Below are 24536 nucleotides of genomic sequence, written 5' to 3' on the forward strand. Positions count from 1 at the left end.
TGTTTTCTTCGTCTGCCTTGAATTTTATGGAGAAGATATGAAAGATGACGTCTAGCCATTCCTAATCTAACAGTAACTGCAACTAAACACAAAGGCTTTTCTGACTTTGGTTTATTTCTTCTGTCTGCACTTTCTGCTGTGATATATGTTAAACATTTGGGTGAGACATTAGAGCCTGCAGTTCTGCTGCAATCACTCTGGCCATAAAACTCTCCAGTCCTGTAGTGGACAGGTTTTGCTTTTTTACTCAGTGGTGACAAATTACAGACAACTTATAGAGAGCTATTCAAACCTGAGGTGCAGAGCATAGTACTCCAACCACCCACTTACCTTCATGGTTTCCAGTATGTTTCAAAAAATCGAGCAACTTCAGTTGAGTATACAAACAGGAAAAGTATTTTTGCAAAGTACTGTCCACGTCACAAACCTTTCTGGAGAGAGAAATAGTTACATTTTTTGCAGTAAGTATGACAAGCCCCTCTGTACGACTAACACAGAGGCATGTGGCACTTCGTGCTTTTTGGGATTATCACTCAGCAGCAGAGGGCCAGAGCCTGATGTGTATGAGACAGGTGAGGTGAAGATGCAGGACCTGGGGCCAGTTTAGCTGCTGCCAAGCACTGAAATACAGGTGAAGGAAAATCAGGGCATATTTTTGCTAATTTCTACCCTTGGTAGATCTGCATAATTTCCATGTACATTGATGAGTACCTATTACTTTGTGAAAAGCTCTTGGCTTTTAAAACTTGAGAATGGCTCAGGAGGTCCCTGAAAATCCTCATGAAAGACACAGGAATGCAGTAAAGCCAAAGGGGAAACAAAGCAAAGAGATTTCAATTTCAGTGTTAATAAGGGATGTTTTCTGCACATCAGTGTTCCCTTCAATAAAGGTACATTTTCATTTAAAGTGTTGCTTGCCTGTAGCATGGAAAAAAAAATATTTCCCCTGTTTAAAGCTTAAGTTGTTCAGACTTTCTAGGATAAGAACTTGTCCTATTAGATTCAGGGACAAGAGATTGTAAATATAAATGTAAATATAAAATGTAAATATGTAAATGTAAAAGAAAGCTGTGGGACCTCGTTGTATTTAATCCAGAGTCTGGTTAATTGGGAGCTGACTGCAGGGTTTATGTATACATATATAAAAGTTGTGGTAGCCCTAGCAAGTAGTTCTGAAACAGTTTCTTACTCTTCGTTAAGGAAGAAGTAGGTTTTTACAAGTTTTAACAGGTTTGGATTCTTTTCCTTGTGGCAAAATTTCTTCTTCCAATCAGCTGTGAGGCAATAAAAATGTAAGGACCAGACCCTGGGTTTGTGGCATGTACATGGTATAGTGATTTTTTCCTGTGCACAGCATCAACACTGTGTGACTTCGTGCAGACTTTGTGTGTTCTGATGCGTCTTTGCCAACAACCAGCTGCAGTTACACTGAATTCATAGTTGGATGTCTTTTCAAGTCCTTGGTAGTAATACATTGATGCAGAAGTGAGATAGGGATGGTTATGCAGTTCAGGAGAGTGGGTACTGTCACTTGGAGGCTGACAGAGAATCACAGGCTTGTAAATATTTGAGCTTTAAAAGCAAAGAAACAAACAAAACCCCAACAAAGCACCTAGAATAATATTCCTACTTCTAAAAAATTTCAAAATAGCATTCAGATACTTTATTCCAGAGAAATGTTTTGTCCAGCAGGGGGTTAAGTGTGTTTTGCAGAGAGAGAACAGATGTACAATACATTTACAGAATTTCATGAATTAAATAAACTTAGGCAATTTTTAAATCATCATTAATTTTGATAACATTAATTTTGAATTAAAAGCTGTCTGAGGCAAAATGCCATGTATTATTTATTTTTGTTCCACTTTCCTGTTTTCATCATGCAAGAACCAAAAGTGTTTATTTTACTGGCAATATTAAAACAAGCACATGATTTTGAGTAAGTCTTTTGAGATTGTTTGCAACTTTTTTCTCTTCTGCACGTCTGCTTCCTCCCAGCTGGGGGCTGGCTGTTGTATGGAAAGGCCAGCCACGTCACGGAAAAGCCCTGTCTCTGATCAGATGGGCTTAATATAAACCAGGTTTGCTGAGAGAGAATTAAAGAGGCAGTCCCAAGGCAGGAGAGGATTTACTTCAGCAGAGCTGCTCAGTGTGTCACAGCCCACCGAGAGAGGAGCAGTGGGAGCAAAGGACTGGACTGGCTGCAGGAGCCTGGCACAAGTAAGAGTGGATTTGGACCCAGTCTTTTCCTGGAGGTGCTGGAGACCCAGGCAACTAAATGCAGTATGGGGTAGCAAAACCAGTTTGAACTTGGAGCACAGTGTCTGACAGGGACTCGTTTGGCTTTTTTTAATGAGGGATGACGATTTGTTAGAAGCTAAGTTGTAAAATATTTGTGTTTGCGATGATTTTGTGAGTGACTGCTTGTTGCAGATTGTGAGTCAGATTCAGTTAAAAAACTCTTTGTTGTTTGACTGAATCAGATCTGGCTTTTTTCATTTCGTCTTTTCAATGGGGAAACTGAAAGGAAAAAGTGCATTTTAGAATTCAACCACAGTAAATATTTAATTTTGTTTGTGAAGCAGCCTTTGCTAAGTGCATGATTTCTTCTTTAGATGTATTTCTTGCTGATAAAGTTACTGTGACCAGGACCATGCAAGCAATCTCATTTTGCCCCAAAGTACTGAACCTCACAGAAAAAATATTGGGTATGCTGTGATAAGTTCAGACAGTGCTTTTTCTATATATTTGTCCTAGGTCCTGCTGGGAATTTATTCACAGGAGTTTTCAGACTGTTTTGTATGAAGAAGAATAGCAATTTGTGCATGTTGCTTCACTGTACTTTTTATTGTTGACCTATTATTGAGGTTTGAAAGTGGTTGGGTGAATTTTATGGATAATTATCCTATTTACTGATATGGAGGAGAGAGCCAAGAAACATCAGATATAGGGCAAAAAAAGAAAAAATGTCTAAATAATGGTCACTTTGGGAGCTGGCATGCATCAAAGAAGCTTTCCTAAAAAATAGTAGCTATTGGTCTGTGAGAAGAATATCACTCTTCTCTGCCTTCAAGCAAGGCAAAATAGAGTTTGCTTTATAAAATGTAATTAAGAACTATGCTTATGTAAGAAGAGTGAACTTATCTAATTAATTGTGCAGTAATGAAGTTATTGATTTAATATCTATAAATTAATGAGCCTTTTCTCCCAGTTGTATCTCCTGTAGAGGCCATAACTTGTACCTCTTCAGAAAAGCTGTTGGATCTCACTACGTCCTCCCTCTTACCAGCCAAAAAGTCACTGTCTGAGGCAGAATCATTCTTGGTTTACCTGGCCACAGACAAGACCCAAATCCACCCCATCACAGCAAGACTTGCTTGAATGACTTTTTGTACCAAACTTGTCTAAGAGTGCAGTGAATTATGCTTTATTGCTTTGCCAAGAGTTTCAGCTCTTAACTGAGACAATGAAAGATGCTGTACACCCAGCTGCACCACCAGTTGGAGGCAACTGAGACCAGTGTCTCTGTTTGTCCCCAGCCAAGCAAAGGGAGGTGAACATTGCCTGTACCATAGGCAGTCTCAGTAAGGCTGCAGCTGCTGTGTAGGACTGGTGTGGTGAGCACTGTCCCTTCCTTCTCCTCCTGGGAGAGGAGACACAGAAATGCTTCCCTCTTTCCAGGACTGGGCTGCACCTAGCACAGCCCTGAGCTAGTAAAGGCTAAACAAGATAGGATTTAGCATGTGTTATCCCAAGGAAACAGGCTCTGTCTCACTACCTAATAACTAAAATATGTCTTTGTGCACCACCATGTACACAAGAGTGCAGAAAGGCTAATTTTCCTTTTTCCCACATATTAGGTCCCTACAGAGGAGCACAATGTGGCCCCTTGAAGCTAGTAAGAGAGCACTTCTAAGTAATTTATGGGTAACATTTGTGATTTCCCTATTTCTCTCTAGGGGTTAAAAATGACTCTCAACAATGTTACCATGCGTCGAACCCACAACAGCAGTCTGCACCAGCAGCAGCAGCGATGGAGCATCCCTGCTGATGGAAAGAATCTGCTGGTCCAGAAAGACTCCAATGAGTACAACCCACAGAAACGATACACCATCAGCCCTGATGAATATTACAGAAGGAGCTGGTCCTCGGAGTCATCCGACTCCGTCATCTCCTCCGAGTCTGGCAGCAGCTGCTACCGGGTGGTGCTGATTGGGGAGCACGGCGTGGGGAAGTCCTCACTAGCCAACATCTTTGCAGGGGTGCACGACAGCATTGACAGTGACTGTGAGGTGCTGGGAGGTAGGTAATTACATCCCGGGGTGTTGGTGTTTTCTTGCAGTCAGCTCTGCCTGTAATAATTGGTACAGAAAAAGAGAGAGGCCATTTAATATGAACCAGAGGTAACAAACATTTGGGTCTGATCATCAAAACTGATTGAACTCAAGTACTGCTTTTAAGAGAACAAGAAAGTAAAATAAGATGAGTAAGATACTCTCCAACAATGATTGAAAGCCACTGAAAGAGAGCAATTCAGAATCTCATGCTGTTTCTTTCCAAAATACCTGTTGGAAACTGCCTCATTCCTGCCTGTGATGATGCTACACAAGAGTCTGCTTCAGCTTCCAAGCTGGTCCAACATTTGTTCCTCCACTGGCATCACAAGGCCGACTCTAGCTTTTCTTGTCAGAGAGAAAACAACTGAAGGTCCTCACGATTTACAAGAATTAAATACTTTAAAATCAAATATAAAGAAAAAGTCACTTCCAAAATATTTTCCGTTAGAAGTGATCTCAGCCTTTCTGTATAAACATATTGACTTAGCACAGGCTGTATGGACTTTGAGTAAAAGATATAAAATTTTGAGTAAAAACCTTGTTTCATGTTACTTGCACAGCATGGGCTTCTCCAGGAGATAAAAAGATAAAGGTCCCTCAACAGTTTAGGAAAACTCCTGTTGCGCAGCAGGAGAAAGGCACAAGCTGATGCTTCCCCCTTGCTTTGTTTAGGATTGCAAGGGGTTCCTTAATCCCAAAGATCAGACCCTGCAGAAGGTGAAACAGTAGCACCAGGTCCTGAGCTATATTGTGTGCAAGATGTTGATGTGGAAGGGTTGTGCTGCCACAGAAATCTGCTGTGTCTCTAAGGACATAGTCACTGTAGCTTTCAGGGGACATGCAGTTTGCTGCCAGGTTTTGTTTGTCACTATGCTGGGTTTTCTTTATCTCCCCCATATCCCTTCTGTCTCCTGCCTGTATTCCGTTGGTGTGATGGTGCCAGTGCTACCACAGAGAATTTCTGGGCTTCTCTTCCAGCCTTCAGTGGGCCATAGGCAGGACAGCTTCTTTTTTGTGTGTTTAACCTTCTAGTTAGGGGAAGCTTTGCCCAGGATTTTAAAAAGTCCAATATCAAGAAGGTTGGACTCGCATTTTACTTGCTTGCTGGCACAGACTGGGTCCTCAAAGATTTGTGCCTTAGGGGGATTTGAAATTCACTGATTTAGGTGCGCTCTGCCTTCAGCTTCTGCCATCAACTTTTCCTATAGTTCTACCAGCTCCTCAGCCTGGAATATCTCTGATGAAAATTGTCCTAGTGCTAAACGACTGAAGTAGAGTAGGATCCTTGGACAAGCAATCAGAAAGTGCAGCTGATTTGCTTTGCACACCCCTGTCAGGCAGTTTTATTTTCTTTCATGTGAAGCCGTGTGGTTTCCTCTTTCCATTGCACTCCCAGCAGCATTGCTTGGAGTATAGCAGTGACAGATTTTCAAGGCCAGCTCTGAAGAGATGATTGGAAGTCTTGCTGTTGCTATCTCTCTCCTTTTTTTAGTGTCAGCTTCAAAAACAGCATGAAATTAAGAACTCACTTTCAGTGCGCTTTATATCCTATGGAAATTCCCTAGGACTGACCAAGGTGCAAATCAGTGCTGAATAGGACTGTTTAGGCATAGTATTTTCAAGGAGTGTGATTAGGCATTTGTAGCTTCTCTATATATAGTGCAGTGCAGAAGGAGTCCTCTGGATTTTGTCCTCTGGTGTGCATGGAGCTTGTTCTCACACAGATGCTCGGCCACTTGAAGACCCTATTTACTTTAGCTTTACAAACTGGAACTTCAGCTTACACACTGGAAATTTTATTACATGAGAGGATAATTTCAGGGTAGCCAGCACACAGAGAAGTACAGCTGCCTTTGTGGAGAGGCTTTGCTACTGACTGTGAGATGAAGCTAACTCATGAACACAAGTCTTATACTCTTGGGACCTCAAGGGAAGCCACTCCTAGTGATTATCTCTGTCTTTTTAGTCTTGACATTTTAAGCATGGGCTCCATTTGACTTTATTTTAAATGTGTAATATTTTTGGCTTATTCTTTTTGCTGGGATGTAGATCCCTAGCTCTGTAGACAGGCTCTGATTAAAATTTAGGGGAAAGTTCACTTCATCATTGCACAGCAGAAGTCTTATTAGACACAGCCCTATCTACAAATGTGGTTGGGACAGATCCTTTAAATGCTGCAGTACCTTAAGTCTGGCTATTTTTTTCACTGACCACTAGTGTGAGATAGAAATGGGTTGAAACCTCTCACTACTCATTCTAATGTCCCCAGCTTTGGGGAGAAGAAGAAAGATTGGCATTTGAAGCAGATTTCACAGCAAGGGTTGATCAAACTTCAGAGTGGCAACAGCCCCCTTAAATCTAGGCAGAATTTTGCCACATGGCATTTATAATCTAGGTATGTTTTTTCATGGCTGCAGTACAAAATAACTTACCTGTGCTTTAAAAAAATTTCTGCTATTTGACATCAAAGGTGATGTGGGAAACTGTGTAATGGGAGACAGTGTGCAACAGAAGTCTCAGTCTCTCTCAAACCCAACAGCTGTTGTCTCACAACACCCTGTCCTCCTCACTTGGTAGGCTGCTCACTTTATTGCTCTCAGCAGCAGTGACTGTTCACCCGTAAATTGTCCATGCTAAAGCGAAAGCAAATATTTTCCATTACTCAGCCTCGCTGGACTCTGCTGCTCCCATGGGGCAAATGTTCAGCCTTTGGTTATTTCTTCCACTGGTTCTATTTTCTCTCTCCCACATAAGATAGAGAGACTATCAGCCAAAATAATGAACATTTTGTTTCCTGATCTTTCAGCCTCCTTCATCTATCATGGAAAGTACGGAAACCAATTATGAACAGAGTGCAGATCCAGTGCTGATGGAAATGAGGAAAGAGCTGGATATGAGCCGGCCTAAAATTCGGCTCAATAACTCTGTGAACAAATCCCCCACATTCAATAACTTGGAATTTTGTAATGTATATGATGACATGAAATAATATATCACCAACCTTTCTGCTTTTCTTTCCAGAAGACACATATGAAAGAGCTCTGATGGTGGATGGAGAAAGTGCGACTGTTATACTGCTTGACATGTGGGATAATAAGGTACTTTCATTTGTTCTAATCAAATGCTGAAAGAAACTGTATGTGAATAACTGCTAATATAAAAAGTCAGTTTCCTTTGGGAAAGAAAACACCTGTTTCCATACAGAAGAATTAGAGAAGATATGGGATTAACCCTACCCCACATCAAGGGAAACATGCCTAGTGGCTCTGCGCTGTGAGCCTGAGAAGTGCAAGTCTTTTTTTTTGATGATAAAACAAAACATTCAAGCTTTCTTTCCAGACTGTGTTCATTCCAGCCTAAAGCCAGCACAATAAATTATCTGGGGCCAGTTTTTGCTCTCCTTTGTGGTGAAGTATTCATACCATCACCACATTGGAATTGCTTGTAGTATAACTGTGATTCAAACCATACATACCCATTACAGTTTACAGCAGGAATGCATTTGGATTCTCCAATGTTTTAGTTTCTAAGTAAAATCTGCTCTGGCCATAACGATGTCTGACCATTTAATCTGAACAGCGTGAGGGAGAATGGATTCGAGACCACTGCATGCAGGTGGGAGATGCCTACTTGATCGTCTACTCCATCACAGACCGGGCAAGCTTTGAGAAGGCCTCTGAACTCAGGATACAGCTCCGCAGGGCACGCCAGAAAGAAGATATCCCCATTATTTTGGTTGGCAACAAAAGTGACCTTGTCAGGTGCCGTGAAGTTTCAGTGGCAGGTGAGGAAATGATGAACATAAACCTGAGATAAACATTAAAAGTCGCCTAGTAGCTCTTGAACAAACTGCAGTGCTCTGGCTGAGAGGGAGCACATTGTGATCAGGACTGGGCAATAAAAGAGTAATAAAATACAAGAGGACTGGAACAGAGGGCAGAGGACTGGGAAGGGTCTGCCAGGTCCTTAAGCCTTCCTTGATAATACTGTTACGTACCAGATAATACCTTTTCTGTATTTATTAAGCACCATCGTAAATGGGATTTCTTTCCTTCCAGCTCCTAGTGTAAGACCACTGCAATATGTGATTTCTCTGGTAGCTGGAAACCCTTTGGATTCCCACTGCATATTTATGCATAAAGTCTAGCCCCCTTTATTCTGCTGCCAAAAATTCTCTTCTTTATGACCAGTTTTCTGTCCTCCCTGATGAATTAGAATTCCCTCTCAATCTTTGTTTCGCTAGTCTGGGCAGGAACTGTGCAGCCTTTCGGAAGAGATCTCCTTACTGCCTTGCTTTGGGATGCTAAATCAGCCTTCCCTTGGCTGCACACAAATGAATAACCACTAAGCCCATAAATAGGAATGGAGAGACTGTTGGGAACACAGCTGTTGGCTCTCAACATCTGCAGTCAGTAAAATCTCTTCTTGGAGAGCCTTCCTTAAGGCTGAGGTGACACACCATAATACACAGCCGTGCATTAGCCATTCTTGTCTTGGCCCATCAGAAACATGGGCTCTTCTGCTCAGCATTTCCTTCTCTCTGCAGCTGTTCTGCTCTTCCGTTTCCCAGTTGAGCTAGGCTTTTTTTTTTTTCCTTTCTCTGAGGATGTGTGCAGTTCCTCTGGCTCCTGTCACAGCTCTCCCGAGTGAAGAGCTTGAACTCAAGGGTTCATAGGGAGTCCATGGTTGCCTTCTCATTCCTCTTTGCCCAGCTGAAAAGTTCTTTAGAAAGATGGCAGGTGAATCCACGTCACTTCAGTGGCCCTGGCAATGAATTCACAGCAATTCAGAAGACAATAAATTGGCTTGTGTGTGAAAGATAGCTGTCAGGTTTAGCTTAGGCTCATGTCATTGAGAATGAGAACTGTGCTTTTCAGATGGACCCCTAAAGCCATTGACCTTTATTAAGGGTTGTGGGCATGTGTCCGTTCTCACGGAAATTGCCACAGTTCCAAGGCTCTGGCTTACACCCATGGCCCATGAAGGAGGAAAGTGCCCTGCCTCCAGTGCTGTGCTGTATGCCTGAGGAGTGCCATCACCCTTCAGTGCAGCTTGAGGGAGTCTTCATCGAAGATGGCCAGGTGGTATTGAGGCACTGCTGGCCTCCCAGCTATCAGTGTCTCAGCTCTAGTCCATCATTCTGTGCTACCTTCACAGCCAGCAGTGCGGGCTGGGCTTTACTGGGAGGGGATTTCCCCCCTCCCCCCCACTTCCTCTGGGAAGCAGCTGTGGCACAGGGCAGATGGATCGTGGGCTATCAGGCAGCATCAGGTGATTAAAGACTTATCTGTGCCTATATCAGGCTTGAGGAATTCCCTGCTGGCTCTGCCTCCCCCACACATGGCAGCTTGTCCCTTCTCCCCCCTTTCCCTGGGCCTTGTGACCCCATGTGACATGCCCACCTTGTGATTTTGCAGAGGGGCGAGCCTGTGCCGTGGTGTTTGACTGCAAGTTCATAGAGACCTCAGCAGCCGTGCAGCACAACGTGAAGGAGCTGTTCGAGGGCATCGTGCGGCAGGTCCGGCTCCGCAGGGACAGCAAGGAAAAGAACGAGAAGCGGCTGGCGCTACAGAAACGGAGAGAGAGCATCCCAAAGAAAGCCAGGCGGTTCTGGGGCAAAATAGTTGCCAAGAACAACAAGAACATGGCCTTCAAACTCAAGTCCAAGTCTTGCCATGACCTATCAGTACTTTAAGAACACTGGACTCTGCCAGAGCTTGTGGCATTTTGTGGACATTATCTAACTTTGTCATAGGACAATCAATCAATCTATATTAGATTGGGCTATCAGTGACTTAGGTTCACAGTTGTGATTGTGATATGTGCTGGCATAAGAACAGCACAGTGCATGGATTTTTTTAAAATATTTTTTTGTAGTTTTAAAAGGAAAGGATAGACCAGAATGACCCAAAATTATGCTGGGAACTCTTCTGGAATACACCTGCTCTTTCTCCTCTCACCTTTGGATAATAGTGTAAGAACCTCAAACGCCATAACTTGGGAAGTGAATACTACTGTCTTTACTCTTTCTCCTTGTTATAACTTTTTTTTTTTTTTTTTTTTTTTTTTTAACTGTGTAAAGAATTGAGGAACTGACTGGAGATTGGTCCCTTGTCAGTTGGCTGGTCAGGCTTGAGCACTCACAGCTGAAAAAAAATGCATTTTGTAGATTAACCACAAAGACACCTGTTCGGTATTTTTTCTTTATTTTGAGGATTAGTTTCGGTGAGCTTACTCGTCTCTTACTTTGAAAATATTTAAAGGAAAAATCCCTTAGTCAAACAGATTTTCCTCTCATGTTTTCATATTATGGGACTGTTTAAAAATCATAGTAAAATCAAATTTAAAGTGCAAGTTGTATCAAAGTGCATCAAGTGCAGGATGCCAAACCTTTAAAAATCACCTGAGCTTTTTTATGCCACCACATGGACTTCTTGTATCCATCCTTGGCCTTTCTCTATGCCAGAGCTATGCTGTATTTATTGTTGTGCAAAATAACAAGCATTTTAATGTCGAGGGGAAATGTATTTATTACCAATTTTCTTAAGATAATATGTTAATTTTATTACCATTTTCTATCTAATATCTTTTTTCAGATATGCAAGTTTTTATTTACATGCCTTGTGATAAAATAAATAAAATATATGACTGCCTTTGAGCCTCAGTGGAAAATCCCTAAGAACGTTTTCAAGTAGAGAAAAGATTGTGCATGCTGGGTAAGTTTGCTTCTTGGGAAGTGCAGTGAGGATTCCTGTGCTCCTCTCTGAACACAGGCCACATAGCAATTTAGGATGACAAGGCAGGAAGCACCAGGAGCGTCAAAGATGAGTCACAATATCCCTCACATAAAAATGGGGTTGTGGTGAGAGTTAAAAATAAATCACCCCTAGCAAAGGTGTTTGGCCTTTAGCCTGGAAATGCTTTAGAATTGTAGATGAGTGCTGTTACCCCAGTTTTGGAGACCAAGAGAAGTGAACTGATACATTCAGGGACAGAAAGCAGGTAGCTGGCATGGTGTGCCCCAACGTCACTTTTACTGTTGGGCATAGTTGTGCTGTTCTCCTCTTGACTATGCTGGTCAGAGGTACAGTCATTACATTTTTGGTCACATGTCTCAGAAAAGCCAAATCTCCAACCTGGCAGCTCATCTTCCCAGATGATGAAGGTAAAAACATGTAACATTATTAAGGTGAGATTTGGATTCTCCATTTTGGGCTGCACAATTTTCATGTACCAAATGCTCTGGACAGGAATGAGCATGCTGAGTGTTTGCCTGCAATTTCCTCTGCTGAGGAGCTGATTTCTAGCAGTTCTCTAGGGGTAAAACATCCCACTGCAGAATGACTCAATGCTTGTGTGGTACTAAGATCTCCCTGGAAGGAAATTTCTCATCTAGAATAAAGTGTTGACAAGAACAGAAAAAAGAAACCTTTTGAAATGAGGACAGACAAGATCCATGTTGTTGGATTTTGGATGAATGCTTTTGAGCTGTCAGCATGCAATCTAAGGTCAACCAAGAGCAGTCTAGAGAATTTAGCTTTCAGAACTTTAAAACTCTCAGACCCTTTCCCCCATTCAAAAATGAAAACAAAATTGCACCAACTAATTTTTAAGATTATATTTATGAACTGAAAGTATAGTTGTATGCAGCCAGCACCTTTCCTTAGTCTATTCTATATCTGTCTAGGAACAAATCTAAACCAAGCAGGTTTTGAAGAAACACAAAATGTCCATGCTGATCATACAGCCCTTAGGAATAAAAGCCATCCATGTTCATAACATCATAATGATATCAGGATACACCAATGGTATGATAAAAATTTGGAATTGCCCAGTAAGTTTTCATATCCTTGCTCATTTCCTTTCACTCCTTCCAGGATAACAGAATTTCTTTCTAAAACGCATGATTTTTCAAAGAAAAAAACCAGTGAGGTAGGCCCATTCCCCCAAGATGTCACAAGATGCCACAAAGAGCTGTGCAGTGGGCATGGCATGTCACCTGACTTTTTCTGTTTACAGCAAGCAGACATCACTGCAGTTCTATCTTCTGGGGCTGCTGCTGGTGTCTGAACAGCACAGTACTGCCTTTGGACCAAAACAATTTAAACATATGTCTCCACCTTTCACATCCCAGTCAAACTTTGACTGGCCCTTTTGGTTCACCCTGCAGACTCCATGCTTGCCATGGGTTTTCAGGCAGAGCATGGGGGAAGCTGTAGGGTGAAAATCCACAAGCAGCAGCATCTCCTCCATGGGCTGTAGCTCAGACACCAGCAGGGTGCGTTATTTCTGACCTATAGATGTGGAGTGAGAGTGCTGGTGCTGAGCATCTACACTTTGCACATTTGGGGGCTTTTCTTGTTTTGAACCTGGTCTGGTCTGGTCCTGTGGATTGAATGTCCACCTGGGCCTCCAGTGCCTGAGACACACTCCTGAAGAACACTGCAAGTTCCACCTAAAGGAACCCAAATCATATGCTCTGGTCTTAACAGCTACAGCAAGCTGGGTGTGGAGGAAGGGCTGGGGCTTTCCCTTGCAGCTCATGAGATTAATCTGAGTCCTGGTTTTAGCTGATCATCACCAGATTACCAAATACAGCAACTCCTACTATTTATAAAAGCTAGTGTACCTGGAATGACTGATTAATGCTAATTTACTCTGGAATGCTGATATTTCAAGTCTTCAGTATTTTAAACAGTCCCTCTGTTCATCTCAGATGTGAGTGTCCAAAACTGTGGAATGGATCAATCAGCGATTCTAATCACTGTTCTGCAATTTATTAAGTCAGGACTACAATGACAGATCCTAATGTGATAATTACAATGCTGGACCCGGGGATTTGGCAGTGGCTGTGGAATACATGAGTCACAGCACTGAGCACACCAAGGCCAAAATGGCAAAACTCACAGAGTCCAAATAAAATAAAAGAAAATAAGTACAGAAAAAAGAAGTCTAAGAGCACACAAAATGCCAATTATAGTGAAATAGCTGTTATAAAAAGCTCTCTTCAAGAAGACAGATCAGATTCGTAAGAGGAATTACAGAGCATGTCCAGCTCTGTAATCTTTATTTGTGACAGATGAACTGCATGAAGAAAAGTTTACTCATGCTTTGGGAGAAAATACACTTATTTGTTATTATGGCACTATGTGGATTTCCACAGTACTACAGGATTTTGGATTTGGGAGAATTACTGATAAAATTTAGTCAAGTAAAAGAAAGATATTTTCAATTAAATCAATGGATGTACTGTGGATTTGACCCTCACATATACAAGCCTTTTAACATCAATCCCATGGAAAGCTATAAAGACCTGAGTTCTCTCTCTTGGGCCTTTTAGGGTTCAGATACAAATGGGAGAAAGAGCTCCTGACAGCAGCAGTACTGGTGAATATAGCAGGATTTACTGAAGGCAGCTGCAGAGGAATGAAGCAGTTGTGTTCTGTGTCTTTATACTGCTACAGCTCATCTTTCTCCCTGGGAAGGCTCTTCAGAGAAAGCTGTGGCACGCAGAGAAGAGACAATATACTTGTGAGATCCCTGGACTAATAAACTATTGACTCTCCAAAAGTGAACCCTGCAACTCATTTCTTGCGACACCTCTGAAGACTGTAGAGCTGAATGCATCATGTAAATCATTCCCGTCTCTGACTCACAAGCACAGGAAGTAAATGCTGGTGTGAGCTCTGGGACTGGTCCTCCTCTGGCCCTCTTTCCTGGGCTAACTCATTGCTCAGTTAGGAGGGCAAATGCTGTGGGCTGAGGTGGTGCTCAGCACAATGTAGGTTTTATCAGATGTGGCTTCCGAATGCATTAAATAATATTTAATGAGATCTGTCTGCCTTGCCTGCAGTCCCCACCAGTTTCTGGTTCATTGTGGTAGCACAGGACAGAGGGCAGGACAAAACACTTTCTTTTGTGTTTTTTTCACTTGTAGGACCCATGCAACAGTAGATTTGCGGTAGCACCCAAGACACACATGGCATCTTGTGTTAAAATCTTGCTAATGACGTTGCTGGTCATACACTGCCAACACTTTTAAACATGGCAGACTCTGTGGGAGGTTTATAGAGTGACTTCTAATTATTTAAATGTAATCCCCTGCAGTTAAAAAATGGAACATCATGTTATTCTCTTCACTATGCTCCAGAAAGCTGTGAAGAAGCCTTGTTTCTGCCATTGCTTCCAGAAGGGACCTTGGGTCTGAGGTAGGGATGCAATGCAGGGTAGGGATGGCTGCAGGAAAAGGGGTGAATCCCAATATATGACATGACCAGAGAACCCGTGATGTTAGTGTGCAATCTGACAACTTCCCCACCTGCCCCTCCTGGTACAGTCACTCCAGAAATCTCCCACACATGTTGCAGCAAGCCCCACTCCTCCCTCAGTGACCACCTCACACAGGGGCCTGCAATACTTCTGCATTTATCTTCTAGAACCACAAATGTGAGATCATCAAGGTAATTTTTTTTTTTTTAAACCTAGAGCCACAGAAATTCAGTGTGCAAATTACTTGTGATTTTAGCAACTTTGCTGCAACAGTTTCCTGCTGTCAGACAGTGGAGACAACACACCCACAAGAGAGCACACAGATCCTGTGTGCCTCATTCTACAGTGCTACCTGCAATATGGTTAATAATTTGCTGGGAAAATGATTAGTGTAACACACTTCCTCCAAGTCTTGAAATTTATGCATGAGTCATTTTAAAACGAAATTACTAAGTAGGAGTTGTTTCTGATACTCTGGATGTGTGCACTTGAAAGCCTCAGATTGCCCAGACAGTAGACACAGATTGCCCAGAGCAGACCTTGGGCTGCTCTTTGGCCCGACAGGAGAAAGGCAGGTGGCCACTTTCAGTGAGAACATACAGACTGTCACATGGATACTGATGTCACATCACACTGAAGGAGGCCTAACTTCAGCTCCTGCATCTGTACTAACTGCTGCATGCTCGGACTAGCCTTTCCTCCCCACTTGCACTTAGTGGATGTGGCAAGGCTGGGACACCATGTCCCAGGGCTTGGTAACCCTCCCATGCAGGGGTGAGGGGGAGCTCCGCTGAGCTTCGCACCCATTCTCTGATGCTGTGTGCTTCACTGAATTGCTTACTGGTCTGACTTCCACTGAGCTCAGAATGGACTGCAGTAATTTTGGCATGGCCAGGCTACTATTTTTGTGTCTTCCTGTGGCTTTCAGTAACGTTTGTATTTCTTCAATCCACAGCTTTGCTCTCACATTGTTCAGGATGTATTCCCTCTCTACACACCTTGAATCCCTGAGCAGTGCCCAGTGGGATGCTGTCAAGCTTTGCTGCCACAATGCCATTTCAGTTGTTTTTATCTTTATTCTCAGTCTTTTGTGTTTTAAGGTTTTCCTTCTTCTCTTGGTGCAGTCTTGTGTCATGAATGGCTGTATTTGCTCCTCCTCACCTTGTTCCATTCAGAAGCTAAGGGAGCTGGAATAGTCCCTTAGCACCCATGGTAGGATTTTTGCCAGCAGTAGTATTTGGAAGTTGCCCAGCCCCACCAGGATGTGTGGCACGTGGACTTTGACAGAAGCAGCTCCACTGGCAACTCTGCTGGGGCTGGGATGGTGTGCTCAGCTGATGAAGCCCTGGGAACAGAGGTTGCCAGAGCAGCTTGGCAAAGCAAATTGATATTCCTTGGTTTATGGACTTCAGACTGTGCCTGGATAATTATCTAAAAAGAATCTAAGGACCCAGAGAGAAGAAATGCCCTACCACTTTGGACTTGTGGCTCTTCCAGCTCTGTGCTGTTGCTGAAAGCAGCAATAGGAGATGCTCTTTAGAATATCACCTAAAGGACCTTGTGAGCAGCACTTTTTCACTCACTTTCCCCAATAGCTTTGTGAAACTGAAATGATCTGCCATTTCCTCCTCAGCCTTCTCCTCTCCACGCTGAAAAGTCCAAAACCTGTTAGTATTTCCCTTAAGGCAGCTGCTCCAATCACTTAACTGTGTTTGTTGCCCTTCACTGTTCTTTCTATGATACTATGCAAGAGAGAGGCTGCAGTTCATTCTGCTCTAGATGCTAAGTTTTAAGAAGTGATGAAACATAATTCTCTCCTGTGTTAGAGAGTGATAAAGCACAATTTTCTTTCCTGCTCTCAGTCCACTTTTTGACTAAGTCCCATGTTCGTTGACATGTTTGGCTGCCATTACACACCATATTCAGACTGCAGTAAACTGTGACTGCTCACCTGCCATCTTTCTACCCACTTGGTCTTATGAGATCCTTCATCACCAAAAATAGTTTTTATGTTAACTATGCTCCATTTAAATGTATTGAGCATCTCTTTCATACAATATTTTGAAAACTACTAATTTGTAATGCACAGCTTTTGTCCTAATCATGAATTTAAATACATATATTTGGTTACCATTTACAACTTCTATAGGCTGAGTGCAACAAGACTTTCCTTCATAAGCATTATCAGATTAAGACCTTCTTGTATATAAGTATCTTATATGGAAACCTGAAAAGAGGTGACAAGTTGGTAAAAGGCAGCTGTGTCATCCCTGACAGTGTTTGGGATTATGTCATGCAGTGAGGAGGAAGAAAGCTGCCTGTAGCAACTATGCTTGCAGATTTTTGCTCAAGTAGTCTGGCTGATGTTACTCACACTAACGGCATTCTGAGGACCAGACAGTGCCCTTTTATTGAATCAAGAAAGCACAAGGTGCCAGAAAAAGATCCGTTGTTTTGCTTGTGAGTAAGAAGTTATGAGATTTTCCTGAATGAGAAGGAAATATGTCATGGTTTCACCTGGTTCATCTGCCACTTCCTTTCACGTGTGCTCTTATCTCCCGTGGGTGGGGGCCTGTACTTTGGCACACATAGAAACAAGATTGTATTGACAGTAAGCACAGACTTTCCTCTAAACTGCTCAGAACTGGAGGTATGTTGGATAAAAAAAAATAAAATTTCTGTGCAAGTATAATTTTCCATTTAGTTTGTGAAGGCAACTTCTTGAATAACTTGTGGTCCAGATTACCAAAAGCCATTAAAAATAGCTACATTCCATGTGACAGCATGTAGATCCACTAGTTGACTCCCATTTTCCTTGAAAAAGTAATTTCATGACTAGAATTTGGTTGGAAAGAGATCTCTCTGAGCTTACAGCAACTTCAGTGTTAAGGATGACGTCTTAATTTTAGTTGTAATCCCTTCCTTGACTTCAGATCCAATTATAGACAGTCTGCTTAACAAACAAGTATCTCTTCATGCTCTCTTTATGCTGACAGCAGTACTGCCTTCTTTTCTGCCATATGTAGTTGAAAGATGTCATTCTGAGTACCAGTGCAGGACTCAGTGCTGCCTGCTGTGTTTTGGGAAGCACGTTCCTCAGGAAGAAGTAGGTGACCTCCAGCCCTGCCAGCTGCATGTGGAGCACGGTGTATTTGCTCTGCAGGGACATGAGGATGATAAGAAACATGGGCTCTGCCATGAGAAGGCTGAGGACTTGCAGACTGGAGAGGTACAAACAAACCTTGTTTATGGTCCAGCTCCACATCTGAAGGCCACTACTTTTATAGTTTCTACTTGCAGTGTTCCACCAGTGTAGTGATTGAGAATTTCTATTTAAATTGGAAAGGCAAGCAACCAGATGCTTCAGATCCACGAAAAGATTTAAGTACTTTTCCCCAGAAAGCAAGATTTGCTATGAGTGCCACAGGGACTGAGAGGAACATCTGCATCCTTGGTGGATGGCACCTGCTGCAATGCTGAAGTACAAGCTACTGGTGACAACTATTGGTTTCCAGAGGGAAAATCCTTATTACTGGTCCACCTGTGTGTGGTTAGAGCACTCTAGAGTGATGTATGCTATATGGTAGAGGAAACCCTTCTGCAGAACTGTAGCCTCAGACAATGTGCAGGCTCTGCCACTGTGCAGTTGTAGCAGTGATTCTGTCTACCCTTGGCAAAATCTTTGCCAACATTTACTGCAATACAAGTGAATCAACAAACTCTTCCCTCTCTAATTAAAAAAATAATTTAGCATGATGGCAAGTGAATGCATGTAAGACATAAAGTTATATAATGTTGAGATTTTGACCTTGAAACATGAAATTAAAAATTACACTTGTCTTCAGAAGTTACATTGTTGCCTACATGCAATATATATTTGAAGCAGTTCCACAAATATTAACCACATTTACAGAAATAAAATACCAAATGCAAGATATATTTAAATCAGTTTCAGAAATATTAACCACATTTACAGAAATAAAATAACCTTAGTCAAATGTTTACATGTATGCCAAAATCTGTGGTGAGAACCAGTCTAGCTAAAGAAAATTAAACTACTTTAAATAAGAAAGTACTGCAGTGTTTCTACTGTGCAGATCTCCAGACTTGCACGGATTTTGGCATAGCAGAAGCCTCCCAGCACAGCACCTCTGAACATCCCCTGGAAGACCACGTAGCACTGTGGCCCAGCTCTGCCCTCGTGGGCTGGTTCAGTAGCTCTAATGCAGCTCTCTCCACCACAGTCTTTGCTATTTTGCAACAGGCCTTTGCATCAGAATTATCAGCAACCCCATGAAGCCAGTGGTTCTACCCAGCTGCCGTCAGCTGGTCTGACAAAAGCCCTCTGGCTCCAACGGCTTGTTCAGGAAATTTTCCTGTCAGACCACTCCGATGCCACTCTGGCAGTCTACCCCCCAGCACCACAGGCTTTCAGTGCTGGCACTGTCCCCCTTCACAGCAGGCAGCTCCAGTGGCCCAGGGTGCACCCCTGACTCCCTGAACATCCCACTCTCATGCAAGTCAGACCAGATTTCCTTAGCGCCTTGATTCCAGTTCTCCCATAGCAGCATCTCAGAGCTCTGATCCTTAAAGTGATTTAATAGTGGTACAACACCAGAATAACAGAGCTATTCAGGGTCAGAGGGACCCTGAACAGAGGAAACCCTGGGCTTTTTTACTCTGACAGTCTATGTGGGTGTTACTCTGGGTTCTTCCTTGCTGAGACCTCAACTCCTGCTGGCTCTGAGTCTCTCTGAGTGCCTGATCACCTGGCTGGTGCCAAAGGTCCCCTGGCCTGAGATACTTGCACTGAATGCATCCCTCAACAGGCTCAGCTAGAAGCTGAAGGTGACTTTAGCTTCAGGGGTCAGAGATTCTCAATGGCAGGAAAATATATTTCTGGAAGACCTCTGACAAAATATTAAATTTTTTTTCAGATTGGGTAAAAATTAGTAACAAAAATTCAGAACAGTGCTACAGGTGCCATTATACAGGTATAATGGAATTGTGCTAAAGATATGAAGCGTTTGTATTATGCATAGGAGAGAGATAAAGAGCAAATATGTAAAAATAAATTAAGGACATATGAATTTATATGTTATATGAATAAAATCTTTATTATTTGTAACAGACAATAAAGATATGCTATTTAAACAGGATTTATTTAACATTTATACAACATTCCCTTATACTTGAGCTTACTCAACAAATTGGCTTTCTTTCTGTAGGCAATCTGGAACATATCTACAGAAAAATATGGACACATGACTTCAGAGTAGCAAAAAGCAAAGAAAAACAAACCTAAATCCATTAAAATTGACATTCACTCTTAAAGAGTAGCAGGAAGTCTGCAAATGTGACATATTTAAAAAAGGACTCCATAAACAGCAAAAAATAATGAACAAAAAGAAAATGAAGAAAATAAATTTGTTTCTGTCATTCTCACCAAGCTGAATTCAACAAAAGTTTGCAGAGACATGAAGCTACCATTTCTAAGAGTAATTAGTACTTTGCAGGAATTAACTGTAAAAATTCCATTGCAGTAGAACTATGCACACAATTTCAGCTTTTATTTTTACCTGAACTGCTACATCCTTGTCAAAACCTGCTGCTTCTCTCAAGGCTACTTTTAAAAACAACCAGAATATCAAATGCAGTATTAGGCTTGTGCATCTCTCTTTCTTTCTGAGTTAAAACAATTTGCATTTTTCATGTAAAGAAAATTAAATTTTTAGTAAAAAAATACTCTTAAAACAAAACTTCAATTAAAGAGAGAATGAATAAAAGAGTCAATGTCTGGCCAAGGTGATCTTGCAGTTAGTTGATGTCATTACAGCTGAGTGTTAATGGGAACACCCTCACTCCGGCAAAGCTGGCTGAGGTGAGCAGGGTGCACACCAGCATCCACCAGGGAGTACCTGTGCAGTGGATGGGGCTGGGGAATGCCTGTACCCCTACACCACCACCACAAAGGCAAAAGCAATGGACACACCTCCTAACCACTGGATATAATTTTAAAAATTAGACACTTTTTTGTAAGTAGTGAAGCACCATAACCAAAAGATGCAAATAGATTAAGACTCCAGGTCCATCTGAGGGCTGCAAAAATGGTTAAGGGACTGGAACATCTTTCTTAAAACTCTTAAGAGAGTTGGGCCTGTTCAGCCTCAAGAAGAGACACCTGAGAGAGGACCTCACCAATGTCTACCAGTCTCTGAAGGAAGGGTGTCAAGAGGATGGAGCCAGGCTCTTCTTGGTGGCGTTAAGTGCTAGGACAAGAGGCAATTGGCAAAAACTGATGCACAGGGAGCTCCACCTGAACATGAGGAAGAACTTCTGTGTGGGTGACTGTGCGTTGGAGCAGATTTCCCAGAGACATTGTGGAGTCTTCCTCACTATAGGTGAGCAGGGAGGTTGGACCAGATAACCCACCGTGGTCTGGTCCCTTCCAGCCTTACCAATTCTGTGATTCTAAGAGAAAATCAGCAAAGAACTATAAAACAGAGAAATCTAAGGACTGAAGTAAAATGTTTTAAAAATATATAGGAATGTAGCTAAACATATTTTGGACAACGAAGGACAAAAGCCCCTCCGGTTTTATTAAAAGAATGTGGACAGGTACCGCAAAGAGCAATATCCTGTCCTCATCCCAAGTCTCATCTCTGTGATCCAGTTACAGTGGGTTGCATGAATATCAAAGTCATTGGACATGCATTGCTTCTCTTTCTGCATTAGCTGCTCATTGTCCTGTTTAACTTACCAGCAAGTCATTCAAAAAACTTACTACCAGAACTACTGTTTCATGAACAAAACTCAAAGTCCTGAGACTGATAACAGACTCTTTATGCTTTAGATTAGTTAGAGATAGGAGATAAATATCTCTGTAGTTCTAAATAGCTCAGTAATTCATTTGAAAAATACATAGGAAGTTCAGACAGAGTTGCATTTTTGTTTTCTAAGCACAGTGTGTTGAAACAATCTTGTTTTTGTTTGATAGCTTCTACAAATTCATGAGTATGTGAGAAAGTTTCTAATCTCCATAACTGTAATGAAACATTAAGGGTCACATAGCAAAAGGTGAATAAAAAGATATTCATTCATTCATTCATTCATTCATTCATTCATTCATTCATTCACATTGTTGTTCTTATTGAGACCTTTTTAAGACCACCATGGTATTTTGGGCCTGAATTATTGTTTTTGAATTCCTGGAACTGATGGCAGCATCACTTTTCTGGAAAGGAGATGGTTTTTCTTATAGGTCATGCAGAATTTGATTAATCCAAGTCTACAAAATACTTGAACTCCTATAATGCATTATATAAACGTAACTGTATTATTAACCAGTAATTGATGTAACTTATTCAATATCCCATGAACTGTTGTGTCCACTCAGCACTTAGACAAGACAAATTAAGACCAAGAAGGTCAAGCATGAAATATTCCTCATCAGGCTGGCTTTGGTTTTATAGATGTGCTACAAAATATGTTGATCTCCCTTTGGACTGGGAGGAGAATCCAACCGGCAGCACTGAGGTTGCCGGGAGCCGGGACTTGTTTGCTCAGCCCTGCCCTGCTGTACCTGTGCTGGTGATATGCAGGGCAGTACCTACAGGAAGGAAATGCAAGCCTGAGAGCAGATGTGAGGTGCTGCTCTGACCCGAGCACAAGGCCTTGCTGGAGTTGAGGGTAAGAGGAAGTGTCTTTGTGCTTCTAAGTGAAATCTTTGACCTCGTGTTTGGGCTCCTCAAGAGAAAGTCTGTCCTGTTGTCTTTGAGCATGAAACAAACCCCTGAATGCACAGCATTTAGTTTCATCTTTGCTGTACTTGGATCATTGTGGTCTAGGATGGATATCAGTACCACCAGACAAGGCCAGCACCACAGCACCTCTTCTCATGGGCACTGTTAAAGGCGCTGGTTCATTCTCTGGCTGCACTGACCTTGAGATGCAAAAAGGCAGAGATATTTCTAAACTGATGAATTTACCCTGCTGACTGTCCTTTTAACTTGAAAGGTATTGAGACAGATGCACACTTGAAGCTTTAAGGTGAGAGATGATGGAGGGCACTAAGTCATGGAGTTCCCATAAATGTCAAGCAGAGGTGTATGTCCAGGGAGGCATTTCCATGTAAGTCACAAGGGAGACAGAAAAAGAGCAAAAATGGTTGCACTGTAATCTTTGGAAGTACAGAAGTGAACATGAAGTACATACACTGATAGTCCAATACCACAGTTATTTAGTCACGGAAATGAAAGTCCCACAGAAACTCCCTTGAGATCCTAGCTTGAGTATGGTGTGCCAACAAAAGCTGGTCATCCATCACTGGCAGAAGTTAAAATTATGTGGTATTTTCGATATTTTCTATTCTAAGCACAGGAATTAGTTCTTTAAATAGTGTTCCTTGTAGGTGATGGCAACACAAAATGTGCACCCTCCTCTCTTGCAGACCATAGGCCTCATCCTCTAGTGGCTCGTCCATGTGACTAGGTCTTGATTACCAAAGTAGGTAATTGAAACAAGTGCAATTATTTATGCTTGGCTTGGCCTCTAATGAATGTAGAATTCCTTCCAATAGCTAAAGGTCAGTCTCAGCATTGATTCAGGTTTATCAGGTGAGCCATGTAATTTGTCTCTGGAGTGAAATTGCCAAAACCCTAGGAGATTCGACTCCAATTTTGTTGCTTCTTTGGAGGTTTGTAACACTTTCAGTGAAGGGCATAGCTGCAACCAGACCTCATCATCCTGCTGAGATGAATGGTAACACAACTGATTTGTGGCAATTTTTCCAGCAGGAACCACATTTAGGGCAACCTGGAAGCTCCTCTGAAAACAATGTGCTAAAATGAACCCCCAGTTTGATATTTAGACATAAAGTACTTTCATTGCATGTTAAAATCAATGTGAATATTCAGTCCTTTGCTATCCATTCCTACCCTTGTCAAAGGCTTCAAGGAAGCTAATTCAGGGTTAGAAATGCAGATATTATTTAGGGAAACATACTCTGGGAACTCAATTACCTGTAAGAATTCCTGATGAGCTGATGTCTTAGGTTGCAATGCAAGGCGTAACCAAAAGTCGGTATTCTATTACTATCTGTTAAAGCCAGGAGGGGCAGTGTTCTTTATCTCTTCCGTGACCCATCCTTCCTCCGGGGGATATTTTCTGTTAATGGGCCATTGAGTCTTGCTGCATGACTGATAAAATTACATCATCCCATTGTGAGATGCTCCACCCAGTGGGAGGAGCCCAGCATTCCTACCGGGACAAAACCTGCGAATCAGAACACCAGGATAGCCTGTTTCCACTGGATTCTCAGAGGAAGACCAGACCCATCTCACCACCACAGGACCTTCAGAGGAAAACTACACCCTTCTACAGGATCATCTCTGCTCCAACAGAACCACATCTGTCACTCCAGGAAGACTTAAGAGGACTGCTACCAACACCCTGACCAACAGGGTGTCAGGTTGTATTCTGACTCTGTCAGTGTTTTCTTTTTTGTTTGTTTGGTTGAGGGTTTTTTGTACTACTACATCTAAATTTTAGTTTTCCTAGCAAAGAACTGGTATTCCTACTTCCATATCTTTGCCTGAGAGAACCCTTCATTTCAAAATTATAATAATTCGGTGGGAGAGGGTTTACATTCTCCATTTCAAGGGAGGCTCCTGCCTTTCTTATGAGACACCTGTCTTTCCAGACCAGGGCAGCTGAAGTTTGCTGCTCTTCTCGCAATTACAGTTTCTGGTACAAGTATTTATGGGAAGTCCTGTGCTCAAGGAAACACTTGGTATCTTATCAGGCATTGAAAGTTCCACCCTGTGATGTAAAGCAGTGTCAGTATGAATATTGTCTGCATGGGGAAGAGAAGTGCTAAAACCAAGGGGAAAATGAGTCTAACTTATCCCTGCTCAAAGAGCAACTTTTTCAACC

General features: G+C 42.1%; 1 protein-coding gene across 1 annotated transcript; it reads left to right on the top strand.

Moving 5' to 3' along the window:
• The first annotated feature begins 2051 nt into the window (after nucleotides 1-2051).
• GEM (GTP binding protein overexpressed in skeletal muscle) lies at nucleotides 2052-10992 on the top strand. The gene is made up of 5 exons (XM_066178706.1): nucleotides 2052-2217; nucleotides 3957-4299; nucleotides 7356-7432; nucleotides 7914-8118; nucleotides 9752-10992. The coding sequence occupies exons 2-5, from the start codon at nucleotides 3966-3968 to the stop codon at nucleotides 10027-10029; spliced, it is 894 nt and encodes a 297-aa protein (XP_066034803.1). The 5' UTR covers nucleotides 2052-2217; nucleotides 3957-3965; the 3' UTR covers nucleotides 10030-10992.
• Nucleotides 10993-24536: the final 13544 nt, after the last annotated feature.

The sequence above is a fragment of the Chamaea fasciata genome, unplaced genomic scaffold, assembly GCF_029207755.1.
Source record: "Chamaea fasciata isolate MVZ Bird 193981 ecotype frontalis unplaced genomic scaffold, bChaFas1.0.hap1 SCAF_1, whole genome shotgun sequence".
NCBI lineage: Eukaryota > Metazoa > Chordata > Aves > Passeriformes > Sylviidae > Chamaea > Chamaea fasciata.

Excerpts from the sequence above, each read along its gene's own strand:
- GEM (XM_066178706.1), top strand. The coding sequence starts at position 3,966 with ATGACTCTCAACAATGTTACCATGCGTCGAACCCACAACAGCAGTCTG. Across the intron at positions 7,433-7,913 it reads TTGACATGTGGGATAATAAG|CGTGAGGGAGAATGGATTCG; the intron begins GTACTTTCATTT and ends TAATCTGAACAG. Across the intron at positions 8,119-9,751 it reads CCGTGAAGTTTCAGTGGCAG|AGGGGCGAGCCTGTGCCGTG; the intron begins GTGAGGAAATGA and ends GTGATTTTGCAG.